Below are 19041 nucleotides of genomic sequence, written 5' to 3' on the forward strand. Positions count from 1 at the left end.
ATAGTAAAATAAACATGGGAGATTCTTGCTTAAAAGTTAAAAAAAAAGATGATTCCAAACTGTTTCGTCTCGACAGCACCCATGAAGAAAAGAGTACAATTCAAGAGTCCTTATATATCAGTCACATTGGAGGAAGAGTGTGGATGTACTTGCACTACTCTAGCTACCACCCCACGTGGAGGAGAAACCAAGCAAAGATGAACTTTAAACTACGATAGACTCTAGAGTATTTAAGTGAGGCCCATGTTTAAACAGACTGCTTTTCGCACTGCTCTCCCTTGTAGTTTCGCGAGCAAACACTGATCGATAAGTTGAAGAAAACGGATTCAGCCAATTCTATAAGTTTTAGACTCGACAATTTGTTTTTCTAGTAAGCCTTTATTCCATATATTTTACTTTGTAAACCGGCAACCTTTTCTAAACAGCAGCGAGTTTGAACTTGGGCCTGTGTTCTGAGAAAGAAGTAGTAATACTATTCTCGGCCGATGAATCATAACGGTTTAACGCGCGCGCGGTCTGTACGAACTGAACTCTTTCAAAGCATTTATGAAAATAAAGAAATTGTGGTTCAGCGTTACCTCAGAGTTTGTTGAACAAACCCTATATGGTGTCACCATGGAAATAAGAATTTTTCAGCACTACTTCCTCGTAGTGACAATATTTGGTATTCTTAAAAAGCTGTTAAGCCAAAAGGAATAATAAAAATCCGTAGTATTCTTTTTCTAATCGGGTTTCGTGTTAGATGAACATGGAAAAAGCTAAAGGTCAATATGTGGCAAATGCGAGGACCATCATGGAAAGAGAGAAAGCTATTTTACAATTGGCAAGATATTTTAGAAGAGATGTAGAATTTATCAATTCGGCTGAGAACGTAACAGCGTAACTTGGAACTTCTGAATTCTTCTTAATTAATGCCACTGACTTCGCTGATTTCATAGCTTAACATGTAACATAACCAGCAATAACCTGATAATGCATGAAGATTTTTAGAGGTTCCAAGAAACTGTTTTACCTTATCTGAATTTGGCTGAAGAAAAAAAAAATTAAAAGGTTATAGTGGCCATCTGCCGAGTGAAGGCACGGAATCATAGCTTTCAAACCTTTACATTGGTTCAATAAACCTAATTCAGTTCTGCAGGTACAAAAACAGAAATTGAGGTTAATGCGCTCGTAAAGTGCTTTGATGTCATTGCTTGCGCACTTTGAAACGGCGACAGTCGTGAGATGTTTTAAGTCGCGCTATTCTGGAGTCAGCAGAGCCTTGCCGACTCAACAACTCAGCGAGCAAACGGTTTTTTCTTTTCTTTTAACCTAGCTAAGCTAAGAGGTTACTTCTATTTAATTTATTATTTCATTTACTACTTTACTTATTTATATAAGCCAGCAGGCCTTAAAACCCCAAAGGCATCACCATAGCACTGGTTGGGGGTACACGGTCCCTATTTTTCCAAAATTGGTTTTTCGGGGTTTACGTGTCCGGCTGTGGTGTTCTCGTATTTTTATGTTGATTTTTTTTATGATACATGTATTCTTAATGTATTTCTTACCAATAAAGTGTACTGTCTTGGGCTTCATAAATTGCGTGTTGGTTTCTTTGGTTGATCATATGAGTGGGGGCGCAAAATATTTTGTAAGCTAGAACATGATCACGCTCTTGTCGTAGGGGAACTTGATTTAATAAACTCCTGTTTCCTTTTTGCTTTACGAAAGGTTTCCGCGACTTGTTTCCCACGCGTAATGCTACAGCCCAGTTTGCCTTGATTTAAATCTGTTCACAGTACAAATAATCTGTTAATTTCTTACCATTTTTCCAGAAAAACACACAAGATAAGCTGTTGTAATACTCTCAGAATGCAAAGCTTTTAAATTAAGGAGATGAAGGAGATTATCATTTGTTTGAGTGCGCGAAAATTAGTTAAAACAAACTTTCTGATAAATTCATGATCGTTGGAAGCGCATTACTAAATTTGATTAACCTCAACTCTCTCTTCGAAATAGCCATAAGTTCACGCGCCATATAGACTATTTAGCGAATAAGTATAGTCTTCAGCTCGCCAGCCCATAATCATGTGAATACATTCTAGGCAGGCTTTGTTAAGAAGCGGAGCGATCGAAGCAGAGCGGAATTTGACCACCGTCTTCTAGTTTCAGATTTTTGAAAACAGAACAAGGGGGCTATTATGTAACTTCGTTAACTTCTTATTGCAAGCTTAGAGTCTACAAGAGTCTGTGAATGACAGTAAGAACACCCTGATAAACACTATAAGGAGCCACTGAGACTTTGCTTTTTAATCTGGCTGTTACAGAGGGGGGCCTAACTTTCGAGTCTAGGGATAAGTCAGCCTAAACTAAGGGCCTGTTTACATGGAGGTGGAGGACCCTAGGTAGGTAAGATCCTTTATTGGGATCCCGTCCTTTCTTTTTGTAAGCTGGTCCTTGCTTGAAAAATTGAATTTAGGTAGGTCAGGTAGCCCGCCTGTCCATATAAACTCTCATTTTAATTTGATCACGTTTACATGATAGGTGGGGTGACCCGCCAAGGCGGGTTGCCCGGTCTGCCAGACAGGGTAACCCTAGGCCTCTCACCCACGGTCAAATTTTGCATGTAAACGTTCAAGGTGAGGTAACCCGCTCAGCCGGGGTCCGATTCGTGATACATCAAATTCGCGCAAAATTCATTTTGGTGGTGGCTTTGCATCAAGGTTACCCCTGTGCTAAGGTTACCCTAGCAAGCGGGTTAAAGTTGGGTTACTCTATCACCCCGGTCAACTTTACCAGCTTTGCTGACGTGTTTCGTCATCGTGACATTCTTTGTAACGGTCCAAAATTTAAACTAATCTTGAGGTTCTCTATGGACAACACGCTGAATTCACGAAAAAAGGGAAATGGTATCATCGTGGACAGAAAACAACTTTTTATTTTTCAGATGTTTATAATCAAGCTCGGAAATTGGATGATACAGTTTAAATTTGCACAATTACTGGTCACGCATGACGGAGGAAAGTTGACCTGGGTAGGTGAGTTATCCCTAGCTGAGTATTTACAAGGCAGGTAGGGTAACCCCCTTGCTAGGGTAACTCTAGCACTCAGGGAGGGCTATCTTAGCGCTAGGGTAACTGCACGTACCCCTACCTGCCTTGTAAACGCGTCGTGTGATAAAAAGAAGAAATATGCGAGTGCTAGGGTAACCCTCTTGTTAGGATAACCCTAGCACCAGGGTTACCCTCCCTCCTTGTAAACAGGGCCAAAAGCCACAGCACTGAAGGTTGCAGCAAGAGCAGCAAGTGAGTGCAGAAGAGCATTATTCGTCAAAACACGTGGTTTGACAGCATTTTTCTTGATTCGAGGGGGATCACTTGATTTTTGAAGAACAAAAGGCGGGATCGCTGAAAACTTTGAAAGGATTCAGAGGGGGGACCACTCAAATTTGCTTGGAAAATGAAGACAACGGAGGAGGGGGAGGGGGGAATCGGGAAAGTTATCACGAGTTATTAGGGGGATCACTTTAGTGAAGTAACATTCAAAGGGAGGATCGGCTAAGTTTCACCTTGTTTATCATCAAATCTTCACTCACGAGTGATAAATAATCACCGGTCCCTTAACTCTTGACGACAGGCCGGAGGGGGATGTGCCCGCAATTTCACATCAAAGCAAACAAAAACAGAATTATAATTTCATTGTTTATTTCTGAGCTCACACTCCGTTAAAAATGTCAGTAAAGCTGTATAACTTCGCCCCAGTCCTTTTCGTCCCATTGGCCGTTTTCTCGCACATTAGGCGGGCTTTCTTTCCAGTTCCATTCCTTGATTGGCATATGCCAATCTTTTCCGTAGTTCGCAAGGACATAAGCCTCGGTTTCGCACGGTACACGTGCTTTCAAGCCAAAAAGCTCAGTCCAGCAAAGGGTGAATATTGGAAAAATGTACCTTACGGAGAAAATAACAAAAACACAAGTAAACAAACAAGAAAAAGAAAAAAAAAAACACTTGTTTATGAATGGCAACAGCCTTAATCTTAAGCTACGTGCAAAATGGACGCAACAACTTTTAACATTGTTGGGACATGAAATGCATGGTGGGAAGGATAAAACAAATTCCAAGGAGACCATGTGTAACGCGCGTGCGTGGCCCCAACAATGTTGGAAGAGCTGTGCATACGAATCCAGCATTGTTGCGCTACGTTTTGGCGATCACGGAATGAAAGAAATGATCAGAGTTGTCTCTTGAGAGCAGCCAAATAGAAAACGAGTTGTGACTAAGAAATGGCTTGCTCCTAAAAGTGAATAGGCCAAATCACCATAGATAAAATCAAAGTTCTGTTCATGCAAACAGAAATGGCGGGTGAAATTATAACGTTAACAATTGACGTAGCAGTTTTTGCAATGCTGCGCGCCACTTATACACTTTTGGCGCTGTTGCTAAGATCTATCACGTGATCATGAACGAACCACTCTCGTCGAGCTGGGTTAACCCTTCAGCTGAATGACAAACAATAGAACGATTTAGGCCATGTTTACAGCATAACGGATAGCTTTTTCGCCGCCACGAAAACCATGACGGATAGGGCTTCTGTTCATACACAAAGATGGTCGTGGAGGCGCGATTTCTGTGACGGAGCGAAGCATGCGCCGCTGCGATCTTTAAAGTGGAGAGTCACATATCAGATCGGTGTTCATACTATAGATGGTTTTCATAGTGACGTTATCAAATTGTAAAGTCAAAATAGCCAGGTTTTACGAATTCTTATTTACACCAGGTTGAAGATAAACAAAAAGTAAATCTTTGTACAAGTTTCCATTCCCGTAGCATGTTTTATTTCGAAAATACAGCAATTTGAACTTCCGAGTTTTCACAGTGCGTGACATCAAAAGAGGAATGCTGTCTCGTTGAAAAAAAGCTTCTCTTGATTTTGAGCAGTATAACCATTTTAAGTATTAGAAGATATGTTTATGCGCACGCATGCTAGTTCTCGAGTGTCTTAAAGAGCTTTTATAGAAAAAGTGAACTCCAGATGTTTTTGTTGATTTCCGGCGGCCATATTGGTGGACCAAAACGGTCCACCAATAAGGCGTCTCCATACAAAGCTCTACAAAGTTGCGTGAAACGTTTCAGCAAATAACTCAGAAACTGTGGGTCACAAAGACCTGAAACTTGGACAAATTGTTTATATATTTAGTCTTTTATAACATTTCGTTTTCTTGGCTTCTTCCACTGGACGGTTTCCAATTTATTTTTTTCGTTGCGTGACAGTGAAAACGATCGATACCGGCGAACTTTTAGGGGCGTCACGAAAAGCCATCCGTTACTGTATGCACATAGCTTTACTGGAATCACGTTTTCGGCACGTTTACGCCACGTGTTCAAAAAGTTTCCCCAAACTCCTCGTTTTGTCTTCGTTATATCTACACAAAAATAAGTACATGTAGCTTCATGTTTGTCGCATCGATAAGAATTATTTTGGACAGATTATAGCCGTTCATTTTCTAATCTGAGAAACTGACAACTTGAATCTGACGTTAGCCGTTTGCCGTAAACGCAATTCTAAATCTCTCTCATGACAAACTATGACTGTTACTACTTTAATCTTACTTGAACTTTTTTCCTGTTCTTGCTTGTGTTCCACCATTCCACATATAATCCTTCTCCTCGTAGAAAAAGAAAATGTCCAGCTTGACGTAATCCTCGACAGTTCTAAACGACAGCTCAAAGCTATCTTCAATCTAGGTAAAAAGGAAACAGTTTGTATTCAGAAAAAAAAAAACAAACAAACAAACAAAAAACAAAAACGTAATGGCAAAACATGTTCCTTCGTTTTAGTTAAAAAATTCAGTCTCCCTTTTTACTATTCCCGAACGCACAATTGTTTCCCAAGGGTTAAGCAAGCGGTAGCTTTCTGATTGGTAGCGGTAGCTTTCTGACAGAGATCAACGGGATCGTTATTTAGTGCGAAAAAAGTTTTGGCAGAGGAACTGCGAAGCCGTGCTGAGAATGGAGAGGGGACGCTTCGACGCTCGCTTCTCGCGCGCGGCAAGGCAATGTTAAAAAAACAATTCCGCCAGGTAGACCGGCTATCGTGCCGCTTTTGTTTCAACCAATCAGAAGCTCAAGCCAGATTTGGGTAGTGATACGTCATCAGTATGGAATTTCTGCAGTCGTTTCTCAGACGTCATTTCGCGAGGAACCCAGTGGCCTTTGGCTGTTTTTCAGGCTATACAATCTTTGAAAATAATGGTCATTTTCTAGTTTCAATAAACAAAGCCTTATCCCTTGACAGTGGTAAATTAAAAGGAAGAGTCAGGCACAACCTCCCAACTTACGCGACCAAATTTGTGTTTTAAAAGCAGCCCACTTGTCTTAAATTCGGAAATAAGCAGAGGGTTGTAGTCCTTGATCCATATACCAATGTCCACGTCTTTACTGTGAGGAATAATATCACATTGCCTGAACCAACCTGAAATTAAGTGAGAAGGAAATTAGAGTTTATTAAAGTGTTTAGCGAAACCGCGTTGCGAACCATTTTCAATCAGACCGAACTTGATATCTAAAAAGTGAACAGTTTTAAAAAGAATATGGCGTAGACTAAAAAGAGCATTTTATCTTCTACTGTAGCCATTCTAAATTCGAGGTTAAATGAAGTGTATGTATTTATGCATGTATTTATGAAACAGAACTGCAGGTCTAATGACTGTCGTAATTAGACTTCGTTTCAATAACTACTAAGCTAGTTTAGTTTTTGTTATTCAGAGTAGTTATTTGCCTGATCTACTTCAATTTATTTAATAGTTCTTGTAAACTTTTTTTAAGTTAGCAAATAAAATGGTTGGTTGTTGTTGTTTCAATAAACGATCTTCAATCTTTAACCAAATCAGCAAAGGTCGACAAGTTATGTCTGCGGTCTTCCCCTTATGATGGTTACTTGGAACAAACGCGACTTTTGGAATGATTTTAAGGTGGGCAAGGGGGGGGGGGGGGGGGGAAATAATAATTAAATAATTATCGCGATGGAAAAAACGAACTAACAACAATATCAATGAATCACCTTCAATCCAAACGTTTCTTACCTAAACAAGTTCCGCTACTAAGCCAATATCTTACACCAAGTCGATTCAGCGCCTTAATGGCTATAGATAGCACTTCTACAGCTTTACTTTTAAACAGCACTGCGTCTGGCGACACGTCTCTGCCATATTTACTGTAATAATGTCGAGCATTTGTGAGGTTACATCCTTTGAAACGTGACTGCTTTTGCTGTGAAGCTAGTTTGTCGGGATCCGAAGGGAGATTCAGGCGAATTTCATCGACAATCGCTTCCTTAACTGAGAACCTGTAACAGAAAAACGTGAACAGCCAACGATGAAACTTTGATGAAGAAATGAAGCACAGAGGGAATAAGGCCATAAAGATTATCATCATCATTTGGTAGTGAATGGTGATGGGGTAGTGTTACATTATGAAGCTACACTTGGCGAATATCAAGTAGGACCTTTTCGCAACTTCGCAATGACCCCCACTGCGACGGCAGACTTTTTTTCAGTCTTGGCGACTGGAAATTCGTGCCCTGTTTACCAGCTAACTTGCCAAATACAGTTGTGGGAATTTTTTGGCATTACGGTACTCACTCGAAAGAGCGCTGTCCTTGAATAAGTGCGCATTGAGGAACAGAGATTTTCTTCATAAGCACCACCGGCAAAACAACTGCGGCATTTATTTTATTTTCAAAAAATTTTGTTTACCCACAGAGCACTTAGGAGTTCTTAAGAACTTGCTGAAACGTGTCTGTGCGTTCCAGATCGAATTGGAAGTGTTGGTTTTTTAGGAGAGGGGAAAACCGCAGTATTCGGGGAAAAACCTCCCAGACCAAGGAAGGGAACCAACAGGAAACTTAACCCATTATGGCGTCGACGCCACGATTTGAACCTTGGCCACATTGCTGGGAGAAAAGTGCTCTCCCCACTACGCCACCTAACAAACTTGTTTCAGCAGTATGCCGATTCTTAATATATCAATAAGCTGACCTGTTGAATGCTCCAGAATCTTTATCAGCAATCCTCAGTGCATTATAACCCTGAAGTGGTCCATGCCACAAATATGAATCCCTGTCATAAAATACCAGCAGCTCCACAGTAATGCCACCTTGTGATATCGTGCATGAAGAAATGATGATATTTATATTCATGAAGTCTTTACTTGAGTCAAACCATGGCTCTTCAACATTGTGGCAGACAGTCGTGAAACCTTGTTTGCTAAGGTGAGAAATTAATTGGGGCTAAAATGATAAAAAAACAAACAAAACAAAAACAAACAAAAAAAAATGATTATGGTATTCTTGCTACTGTCAGATTATTGGTACTTTCTGGAAGATTTTAATAGTGTCAAGTTATTTTTTCCAGTGGCACATGAGAAAAGGGGAAGGCATTTGTGAAAAGGGCAAGAAAAGTGTTGCCTAGGTTTGCATGATTTAATACTTATTTGTTGGAGGTGATGACAATATAAATGTATGACTGCACATCCTTGAATGGAAGGGAACAGCAAAGAGGAAATTAAAGCAGGAAAAGAGGGTGTTGGTGACAGAAATGAATTTCACCAAGAAGTGTCAATACTCAAATAAATCTCAGAATAATCCTGAAATATTGTGCACTTCAGTGGTGGGCCCAGATGATGATAGAAACAAATGGGATGGCTGGGCGAGGAAAGGGGGGTGGGTAGGAGGGTCCCGTAAATAGTTATTGCTGTGTCAGTGTCTTGGCTCTGTGGAACTTGGTTTTTGGTCCAATTAATTATGATAAGGGGACCTGTTATCCCTAGCCCCTTCCCTAACTAGAGCGGCCACAGCATTTTAAAATAGTATCAAGACAGTCATACATGTAGTTGCAACCCACAAACAACCTCGTTAGACAAAAGAAGCTATCAATTCCATCTAATTTAGGTTTTTTTATCATCACTATCATCATTATCATCATCATCATCAACAACCATACTTACTATTAATGAAGATATTGGAAATTTTTCTCCTTTCTGCCATGCTGGGCGTATTACACCAAAAACAAAGTACTGACAGTCACAAAGCAGTTCACATCGGTCATTTTCTAGATTTTGAAATTTACTTGAGTTCTTCACTGGAAAAGATACAGGTAAAGGATAAAACAGAAATGTTGGAATCCCATGCTGCTTGGTCACTTCTGCAAAAGTCTTCAAATGTTTCTGTAAAACAAGAATAACTATGGCAAATGAGGAAAAAAATAAAAAAAAAAGTAATTACACATGATTTGTGATGCATTATAGAATAAGATTTGATGCATGAAGGCTCAGTAAGGAATTTTTGGAAGCCTTACACAATAAATGGGGTGACCTGCCTAAAAAATATTTTACCCATCACAAGTTTAGAGAATGATGAGAGATTTCATACTTAACCGGATTTAAAGGGTGGGAAGGTACTCTCACATACAAACTGTGTCATCCCTTGGTTAACACATAGGTCATTTGTTTGTCTTGACTTTTGATTTTCCACGTATGGCTTTTAATCTATTTTCTGCAGTTATTTTCTGTATACAGGAAAGGGATTCTTGATGCGTTAATAGTCTAAAGCAGCAAGGCAAAATGCAGCTGAACTCTACTTAAGCTAGGAATTACAAATTAATTTACTAATTAAAACTCTTCAGAATTACAATCTGTACGTGTAGCTGATTGTTTTTTTATAACACTGTAAATGTACCAGATTTACCGTTTGCCTCACCTATAGTGATATATCACTAAGTATGTATATAAATAAAATGGTTAAACAGTAACTAATTTAAAGCAGACTTGGTAAAAGATTATTGTTTAACGACACCCAATCAAAAAGGGGCAATCAGCGGGACAATTTCTCACTAGCATGTATGAACCTTACTATGCATTTAGACCATCCAAAAACTGTGGCATTTTAATTTTCTTTGAGGGCTAGCTCCGGGGCTGTTGGATGGAATTTCGATCCGAAGGTATGAGGAGAAGCGTGAACCTTTTGACCTTTTTGCTGTGACGTTTGAAAACAGAGCCATGCGATTTTCTGGGGGAAAATCACTCTGGCGCTGGCGCCCTTTCAAAACGAGCTCTCCTTTCTTGTCCTTCTTAACTCAAAATCCTTCAAAATCGCTCAAACACCTGCTTTTGAGGCAAAAGGACAACAACATATCGCAGCTAAGGTAATTCAACGTTTATTTAAGATTGAGTTATATACATACTTAGCGATATATCGCTATAGATGAAGCAAGCGGTAAATCCAGTACATTTACAATAAAATAAGTATCGCCTACACACACAGATTGTGTGGGCTCCCTGTGTTCAAAACATACCAGCACAAGATTCCTTTGGTGTTGGAATGGAAGTAAGCCTCGCAGACTTTCTAAAACTCTGAACCTAGATATCACCTGTGGGAGGTATTCACATTGCAGATCAATAAATACTGCGTATCAGTAAGTAAACGTTAATACCGCTGAAGGTAAGTATCACATGTAAAGTCGCCAAGACTAACTCACCGTGTTATCAATTGCTTTCAAAGATAAAAGCTGTAGAAACAGAAAGATAATAGAAATCATTAAAAGCAAAACTAGGATAATCCATCGTCGCATAAATATGCTTTGTTTCATAGCCGATCCACGGTTTTTCGCATTTTGGCCTTCCTCGATCCATCGTCCGCCATGTTTCTCAGCTTCAGTCCTCTTCCGCTTTATGGACCCGCTGCGAACTGGGCACAAGTCAAGCAAGAAAAATGGCGGACGGATCAACAACAGAATGAAGAGAACTTTGATTGGAGTTTTGGTCTTAGTGCTTTTGATTCTTTTGGTGTCTTACGTTAGAAAATTCCTACAGCTTGCACACAAGGTGAAGTATGCGATTTTTATCTGTAAATCTGGATAAACTTGAATTTTGTGAGTTACATTGCAGGCAGGTTGAAGATAATGAAGAGCAGATAGATAAAAATTAATATTCTTACAGAACTGCAAAGAGAATATTGTATTTCTTTCGTTTCCAAACTCTGTAGGCTGGAAAAATGGAAAAAAGACAGAGGACTAGTCAGCAGCATTTTTCTGTTGATTTTTTGGAATTTTTTGATGTAAATGATGCTTTGGATGTTACTTGGGCTCATGCAGTAAACAGTCAGTCCCACCTTCAGACAGCATTATCTACAGAGGTGATTGTAATATATATCTGCATACCTTACAAATAGATTTCACTTTGCCATGTGTCTGTTGATGCCCTGCTCTGCCTGCTAGGTATTAGAGGATTTTCTCATGTATGTGTGGGGTGAGGGAGGGGGATGAGATGCTTCAGGGTTGGCCAACGGGTGACATGCCTTTGGCTGAAGGCTGAATCCACAGGTGGTAAGGCACTCAGGGTGGTTTCTTCAGTAATATTTGATCAAAGATGATATCAAAATGTGGTAAGAACAGAAAAAAGGCGCACAAGGAGGAGTGTGTCAATGATGATCTCAACACTTTTTGAAGCCTTCTGTGATCTATCACTGAACAGACACAAGGCAAGATGGAATATATTCGTTTTATACAATGGAAAGAAAAGAACGTGGACAAACTTGCCTTGTAGTGCTTGATTATTAGAGGATTTGTGCAAGGTTAGCCATTTTCCACACAACGCTCAGTTTCATATCAGCTTCTTTTCTTCTTTATCAGTTTCTTTATCATTTTGTCAGTTTTTTTCTCCCAAGGTTTTCCCAGACCTTCAATTGCTAAAAGCAGAATAATTACATAAATATTCTCAAAACTATCAGTCTTGCACAGTGATGACACACAATGATGACACATTTTGTTTTGAAGATTTTTTCCAGTTCAGGGATTGGACTCTTTTTTTTTTTTTCTAGTTTTTCCTTTTATTTTTCTTGCTGAACTATTTCAATACCTTTGCTTGCTTAATCAGCAATGATTTTGCAAAAAATTACAAAATAATGTTGCACACAATGTTTAAGAAAACAAAGAAAGCAAGTTTCTGTTGACGGCAGCTGTGTCTATACTCTAAAAGATCATGGACAATGACCAAGCATAACATGTGTAGCATTCCGTAGATTGTGGTTGCACAGTTTTCAAAATGTCTCTAAGCATTCTTGGGTCAGTCAAATAAATACTCTATACCCTGAGCTGTTATGTCACTGATAGAGACTCACAGACAATGTGGTGAGAGAGAATAAAAAGACAAGGCTGGGCAAATGCAATATCACTGTCTACTGTCATGGTTTTGCTAGTAGACAATGACAAGAATACGTGGTTGGCATACACTCTGGAAATGGGATGGCATCTGCACTCTTTTCTTCCTCTTTTCTTGTTTTGGTTCTAATGGTCTCTATACTTTGCTGGTAGTTATGGCTAAAAAGATGAGCCTTTGTCTTAACAGTTAACTCAGCTATAATGAGTTCATGTAACTGATGGGTGTAAAACCTTCAATAGGTCACACACTGTACAGCCAACTCTCTCTTAACAGATACCTCTATAAGATGGACACCTCTGTTAAACAGACAACTATGGTTGGTCGCTACCTTTCTTTACTCCCTTTATTTGAATCTCTTTAAGACACCTCTAAAAGATGGGATTTCTGTGAAGTGGATGCCTAGAGTTGGTTCCTACCTTTCTTTACTCCCATTATTTGACTGTTTCACACTGTAAGACATCTCTCCAAGACAGACACTTAGTGCTGATCTAAGGGGTGGAATCAATATATGTTTCTGGGAAACTGCCCACCTACCCCTCTCCTAAACCAACATTTTGCCTTAAGTGAAAAGTAAGTGTAAATGTTGGCTTAGGGGTGGGGTAGGTCGACAGTTTCCCAGAAACGTATCATAAACCCAAAGGTGTTGGTCTTAGAGAGAGTTGACTGTATTGACTTTCTCTATATCTTTTCTTGGATCAATTTAGGTTTCTGGGAAACTGCCCACCTACCCCTCCCCTTACCCAACATTTTGCCCTGAGTGAGAAGTGAGTGTTAATGTTGGGTTAGGGGAGGGATAGGTGGGCAGTTTCCCAGAAACCTAAATTTATCCCTTTTCTTTAGGTTATGATGTTAGAGGCGGATGTATCCCAGCAGGCTGATGGAACTCCCATCATGGCGCATCCACCAAGTACAGACAGTGATCTCTCACTTGTGCAGTTTCTTAAAGGGGCTCTCAACTCACGCAAAGGTATCAAACTGGATTTCAAATCCACAGATGTTCTTGAACCCTCACTGAAAATTCTTCTAGAACAAACCTCACAACAACAAGCCCTTAATCCAATATGGTTGAATGCAGATATCTTGCCTGGCCCTTGCAAAAGTGATTGTAGTCCTGTCAATCCAGGGGTGTTCTTTTCACTTTGTACCAAGTATTTTCCATCAGCTACTCTCTCTGTTGGATGGACCACTCATTCGTTTATTTCTGTTGAAAATGACTATTATGAATGGCGTTTTGTTCAGCCAATGAAAGACTTGCTCTCCAGTGTCACTCAGCCAGTCACATTCCCAGTTAGAGCTAATATGATTGGTAAGTCAATGGAACAGATGATCTGGCTTTTGAGCCTCTCCAGTAACTATAGCCTAACAGTGTGGTCAGCATTTTTCGATGAGCCCAATATTAAGGACTTAGTTGTCCTGCAAAATAAAGTGTCCAATAGAAAAAGGATCTTTTATGACCTGCCTTCAGATCAGAAAGCCAAATTTGTGGAAGAACGAAAGGTAAAGGTGACACTATAAAGTTCACAACGGTTTCGCTACTTTTCAAATTCGCCACGTTCGAGTTTGCTTCCTACATATTCGTCTTGCTGCCTATTGGCAAAGCCCGAAACTTCCACCCTTGGAGGGCAAGCTTGGAGGGCAAGCTTAAAAGAACGAGAAATATATTAAAAGGTTTTTTCCTAGAGCGACTAAGGGAATATTTTCAGTGGTTTACAGAAAGTAATATGTAGCGACTTCGTTGCGAACAAAGACGTAGGAAATTCGTCAGGCAGCGAAACCGGTTGTTACCAAACGGAACACCCATTCTTGTGGATGAGTATAAACCACATTGAGGAATATCTTGCTTCCTAACCTGATTAGCACAACAAATCTGAAGAGCAAATAACAACAAGATATGTCGATTAACTCAAAACCAGTGAGTCTCATGGTTTTGAAAAAAGAATAGAAAGCGTATCGTTTTTAACCTAAACGTTTTTTAGGCTTAAGAAAGCTCAAAGTATTTTAAAAGGAACTGCGTATGAACTTGATCTGGATTATTAGGTCGCCAACTATGACTCTAATGGTCATAAGTTCTGGAAATAATAATTAAAAATAATGTGTATTCTTCAACAAACTATGGGGACAAATCGATCACAAATTAAAAATTTTATCGCGAAGGAGTTAGCCCTTCCAAAGACAAAAGGACTAACCCGACAGCTGCTTGTAGAAGTGATATGCGCAAATTTGCGCACATCGCTCAAAAATATACTTGTCTTTATTGAGCTTATCACACTGCTGAATTTGTAATTATGATGTCGCCAAAAGGTCAGACAGGAAAAGCAAATATTCCCTACGAACTTCATGAGCCAGTCCTGTTGACCTCGGTGGGATTCGAACGCGCGACCTCCGGATTAAATCTACCAGTGCTTGTATGTTCGAAGGTGAAAAGATTTTCTTCTTTGCTTCATGTGGTCCCCTAATTCCCTTTGCTAGGGCTACCACTAGAGTTTAAAGATGCTCCTGTATACCGACTGTGTAGTGAATGAATCCTTATACAATTTTAAGAGATCCAAACATTTTTATTAGCGTACCCTAAAGTTTAATTCCCCGTAACGGTATGCGCCACCCGCTGCACCCGTTTACACCATGTCCTGTTTTCGTATGTCCTGTGTAAGAAACCGTATACCGCTCATTTCATGATGTGATTCACTGTCTTCCCAAACATCACATTTCACTATGGCAGTTGCCCTCTAGTTAAATGGAGACTCTGAGGTTCTCTTTCCAAAGGTCTTCAATCAGTAAACTCTTTATTTAAATTGACAGAATTCTAGCCGTATCTGTTTTCCGTTGGCGCACGCAAAAAATATTGTTTAAAATAATCTGACATTCTGTGACCCAGGCATTTTTGTTAGGGGTGAATGCTCTGTTTATAATTTTACCGAATTTGCTAACCAGATACAATTATCATTACAGTCATTATTATTTAATCATTGTCTTCGTATTCTGGAGTGGCTGACCATTAACGCGGTGCTCGTATTAAGCGGGTTGAATTTAGAGAAAATGTAAGGGCTTTCTTTCCCCAGGGACAAAACAAACTGTCCGTGATAATGAGGTGTCCGTAAGGCGGGGATTTGACTGTCGCTTGTTTTCATAGTTTGTGATGGCATCGCGACTTTTCTACAAATATAGCGTAGTTGCTGCTACCGCCCACAAAACAGACAGAAACTTATGAAAATAATGGGTCCCTTTTCCGCCTCCAGAAGTCTCACTAGCTGCCAACCGAATCTCGACCTTCTGCACCAGGACCGCTCCTGATTGTACTCCAGTACTGATCAACAGATGACCTGCCATTGGCTCGCTCTCTGTTTCCAAGGAAACGAGTGCTTCTCCCTTCTCGCTGTCTTGCGCAGTGATCCAACACTTGAATGTTCTGCGTTTACCATCAGGTGAACTCTCCGTGATCAAGAATTTGAACATATTAGTGTCGCTTTTAACGGATCCTTGTTTGGTATCACCGCCATTTATCGAAAACTGGAAGTCACCATTGTAGTGCAGAACCAGCATTACAAACTTGCCATCACCCCGAAGAACTTGCCTTTCCTATGTTTGTTACCGTGCTTTTGGCGTTTTCAACGTGAACTTGTATTATAACACTCCTCTTGTGATTTGGCGCATCAGTCTTGACAAATGAACAAATGCCGTTTACGAATAGGTAATAATAGGCAGTGATCTTATAAAGAATCTTGTCCGATACCACCAAACCACCCTCTCCCGAAAACATCACGCTGTTACGACCAACAAGAACATCTTCACATTGCTATCTCGCTATGACTCTCCACCCGAAGCTGTTTACGGAATTTGAGATGTATTTAGTCCCAGGGGATTTTAAAGCTGCTTTGAACGCCTTCTCTTGGCTTGGTGGAAGATCGTAAAAGACTCTTCTTTTGTCCAAAACACTCCCTCTAAGTCTAACGAGGTCTTGGACGTCTACCTTGTCAGAGACTGAGGACCAAATAGTTATGGTAAAGGTTTCTGATAAGTCAAGCAACCAATGAATCTGTTCCCAGGAGCGTTTTACCAAAACCGCACGGATAGGAAATGTTATTGGCTGAGAAATTTGCGACACAAGCTTCCCCATCGAAATAACTTGAGACCAATCGTAGTAGTTTTCCGCCGTTGTCATATTGTAGCCTGTTGTCCAGCTTATGGAAAGAGTTGCTTTGGGAAAGTATTTTTTGCAGAAAGATAAAAATCGAAAATTATCGACCGGTACGCATATCTTGTCGTAACATGGACCAGGTAGTATGTCAGCATTGAGCCAGATCGGGTTCTTGACATCCCTGCCGGATGTCATGTTCTTTATCATCTTTAGGGACGGCTCGACCACCACAATTGTCTTGAAATCCAACTTGATGCCCTTTGACGAGGTTGTTGTTTGCTGTAGAAAATCTGCCAGTGTGAGGTTGCTGTCCACGGCCGGAGGATGGGCCATCACTGGAGTACCATTTACCTAATGGAGACAATCAACCAATCAATCAATCAATCGATCGATCGATCGATCGATCAATTCGTTAATCAAACAACCAATCAATCATTCCCCAATAATAATAATAATAATAATAATAGTAATAATAATAATAATAATAATAATAATTATAATAATAATAATAATAATAATAATAATAATATTTATTTGGTATTGCGCAAATTAACATAAATCAAATGATCAAATGCGCATCTAGCGATCGAAATCAATTGATCAGTCCGATCGACCAATTGATCAATAAATCAGTCGATCGATCGCTCAATCAATCAAGCAATCAACCAGTTAGTCAATCAATCAGTTAGTCAATCAATCAATCAGTCAATCAGTCAATCAGTCAGTCAATCAGTCAATCTATCGATCAGTCAGTCAATCAGTTAATTAGTCATTCTTTCCCCATTCATCTAACCATCAATCAGTCTACCAAACTATCAATCATTCAACCAAACAACCAATCAATCAATCAATCAATCAGTCAATAAATCTTTCAGTCAGTCAGTCTATCAATCAATTAGTCAATAAATAAATCAATCATCAATCAGTTAGTCAGTCAAACAGTCAATCAATCAATCACAATCAGTCAATCAATCAATCGATTGATCCATTAACGAAACCAATTGATCAATTAATAACTTATTGATTAATCAATCAAAAGTATTAATCATTTAGTTGTTCTCCTACTCAATCAATCACCAAGTCACTGGCGAAATTTAGACATTGTTTAAGATTCTTTTCTTGTAACACGGGCATAAATACCGGAATGATCGTAGGGGAAATAATGGAAAGGGAATCCATTGATAAATCCCCTGACATACCTGATTGTTTCGCATCAAAACATCTGCTTCTAACATCATAATTTCGCCAGACAAACCCTGCTCAAGTTTTGTTGGCGAATTGACTGCATGTAACCAAGAGATGTCAAGTGCGTCACGCACTTTGAACCACGTCAAAATGTCGTCTCGTGCATCTTGGTGTCGTGTGATGCTGCATGATTTGGTGGTCTCTTGACTTGCTTGAACAAGTGTATACACCAGTCCTAAAAATGAAGAAAATGCTCAGAAAGACTGATTTCCATGTAAAGGAAATTGAAGACACTGAAATAATTCACACATTTGTATGTCAGTCAGGGCTGGGGGTAATCACTGAATGACAAGCAGACAGATCAGGCCACGTTTAGTTTTGCATGTATGGGTAAAATTTATTTGGTGATTAGGAGGGATTAGAGTCAAGGAACGAAGTGTATACAGGCCTAAAACCTGGGGTTAAAATCCACAGGCTTTAGGTCTAACGTTTCAGGTTAGAACCATGCCTAAAGATTTTTCAGCCATGTTTAGACAGGCCGTAATAGAACACGAGTAATTAATATTCATTTGAGAGTCTAAAAGTCCAAATAATGTTATTTCTGAAAACGTTTCCGATGCGTTCGATGTAATTTGTTGTTTGATATGTTCTCCTCTGTAGCGGTGCCTTAAACAAGTCTATTAAATGGTCTGGTTAAATAGTGTTTCTGTCCAAGACTGCGGCTAGTTCCAAGGTTCTTTAAAATATGAGGTCCCAAGAAGCTTGACGTGATCTATTGGAAAGACTTACCTAATATTGTTGCAGCAAAGAAAGAGTTCATCATGCATTTGAAGATTTGGGTCTATTTGAGGGACTAGTTAGATAAAGTCAACCTCTCCAACAACACTGAGCTGATGAACGAATCGATGAAAGCTGTCGGGACTCTGAGGATTCGGAGCGTCTTTGAGACAGCTTTCAGGATTTGTTATGACATTACGGTTTTATTATTCAGTCACGCCTCACATATAATCAGCTACGTGTGGAAAGACACTCTATCACAAGTGACTTCAACCAAGTAGAATAAACATAACAATCACATTAGCGAAGTTAAAAGCTGTCTCTTCCATGCCCGAGTAGAAAAACATTCTGAGAATTTCATTTTGTTTGTCGCCATGGGATTTATTCATGCAAGAGTGAACTGATACTATGTACTGATAGGTTTGCACTGGGCCTTAATCCACACGCGCACTCAGGCTTAGTGTTAGTATCACAGTATTGCAAAATACAGCCGATACCCTCATATGGAAGACATCGCGGTATATAGGGATAAAAAGCTGAAAAGCTGGCTCTTTGGTTGCTGCTTGTTTATTTTTCGCACCCAGTCGCCCCTCCTGCTTCCCATCACACACTGCGCGCTGCTAGGAAGAGGTTGAAAAAAGACCACTTGAGACAATTCAGTATTGAAACGACAATTGATAAGACGCCAGTGTAGTGATATTTTAGGTCTTCGTTACCCAACATTTTGCCCGGGGTTGCCAGATAGCAAGAGAA

The 19041-nt window shown here is 39.8% G+C and overlaps 2 protein-coding genes and 1 pseudogene across 2 annotated transcripts; 1 reads left to right on the top strand and 2 right to left on the bottom strand.

The window, feature by feature from the left end:
* Nucleotides 1-3666: 3666 nt before the first annotated feature.
* On the bottom strand, nt 3667-10689 carry LOC140922107 (ribitol-5-phosphate transferase FKTN-like). Its single transcript, XM_073372129.1, has 8 exons — nt 10511-10689; nt 10328-10402; nt 8982-9200; nt 8015-8265; nt 7061-7323; nt 6317-6450; nt 5589-5719; nt 3667-3926 (listed from the first exon to the last, which is right to left on the bottom strand). The coding sequence occupies exons 1-8, from the start codon at nt 10619-10621 to the stop codon at nt 3713-3715; spliced, it is 1398 nt and encodes a 465-aa protein (XP_073228230.1). The 5' UTR covers nt 10622-10689; the 3' UTR covers nt 3667-3712.
* A 54-nt stretch (nt 10690-10743) lies between these two features.
* LOC140921490 (protein FAM151B-like) lies at nt 10744-13815 on the top strand. Its single transcript, XM_073371493.1, has 3 exons — nt 10744-10856; nt 11017-11166; nt 13032-13815. The coding sequence occupies exons 1-3, from the start codon at nt 10767-10769 to the stop codon at nt 13704-13706; spliced, it is 915 nt and encodes a 304-aa protein (XP_073227594.1). The 5' UTR covers nt 10744-10766; the 3' UTR covers nt 13707-13815.
* Nucleotides 13816-14765: 950 nt separating this feature from the next.
* On the bottom strand, nt 14766-18432 carry LOC140922109 (uncharacterized; annotated as a pseudogene).
* Between the last annotated feature and the right edge of the window lie 609 nt (nt 18433-19041).

This window comes from Porites lutea, chromosome 12 (assembly GCF_958299795.1).
Source record: "Porites lutea chromosome 12, jaPorLute2.1, whole genome shotgun sequence".
Taxonomy (NCBI): domain Eukaryota; kingdom Metazoa; phylum Cnidaria; class Anthozoa; order Scleractinia; family Poritidae; genus Porites; species Porites lutea.

Bases quoted from the DNA above. Each gene is read 5' to 3' on its own strand.
- LOC140922107 (XM_073372129.1), bottom strand. From the start codon at position 10,621: ATGAAACAAAGCATATTTATGCGACGATGGATTATCCTAGTTTTGCTT. The intron at 8,266-8,981 runs GTAAGTATGGTT...TTATCATTTTAG, and splicing joins TTCCAATATCTTCATTAATA to CCCCAATTAATTTCTCACCT. The intron at 3,927-5,588 runs GTAAGATTAAAG...TTTCTCCGTAAG, and splicing joins AGAACAGGAAAAAAGTTCAA to GTACATTTTTCCAATATTCA.
- LOC140921490 (XM_073371493.1), top strand. From the start codon at position 10,767: ATGAAGAGAACTTTGATTGGAGTTTTGGTCTTAGTGCTTTTGATTCTT. The intron at 10,857-11,016 runs GTGAAGTATGCG...CAAACTCTGTAG, and splicing joins TCCTACAGCTTGCACACAAG to GCTGGAAAAATGGAAAAAAG. The intron at 11,167-13,031 runs GTGATTGTAATA...CCTTTTCTTTAG, and splicing joins AGACAGCATTATCTACAGAG to GTTATGATGTTAGAGGCGGA.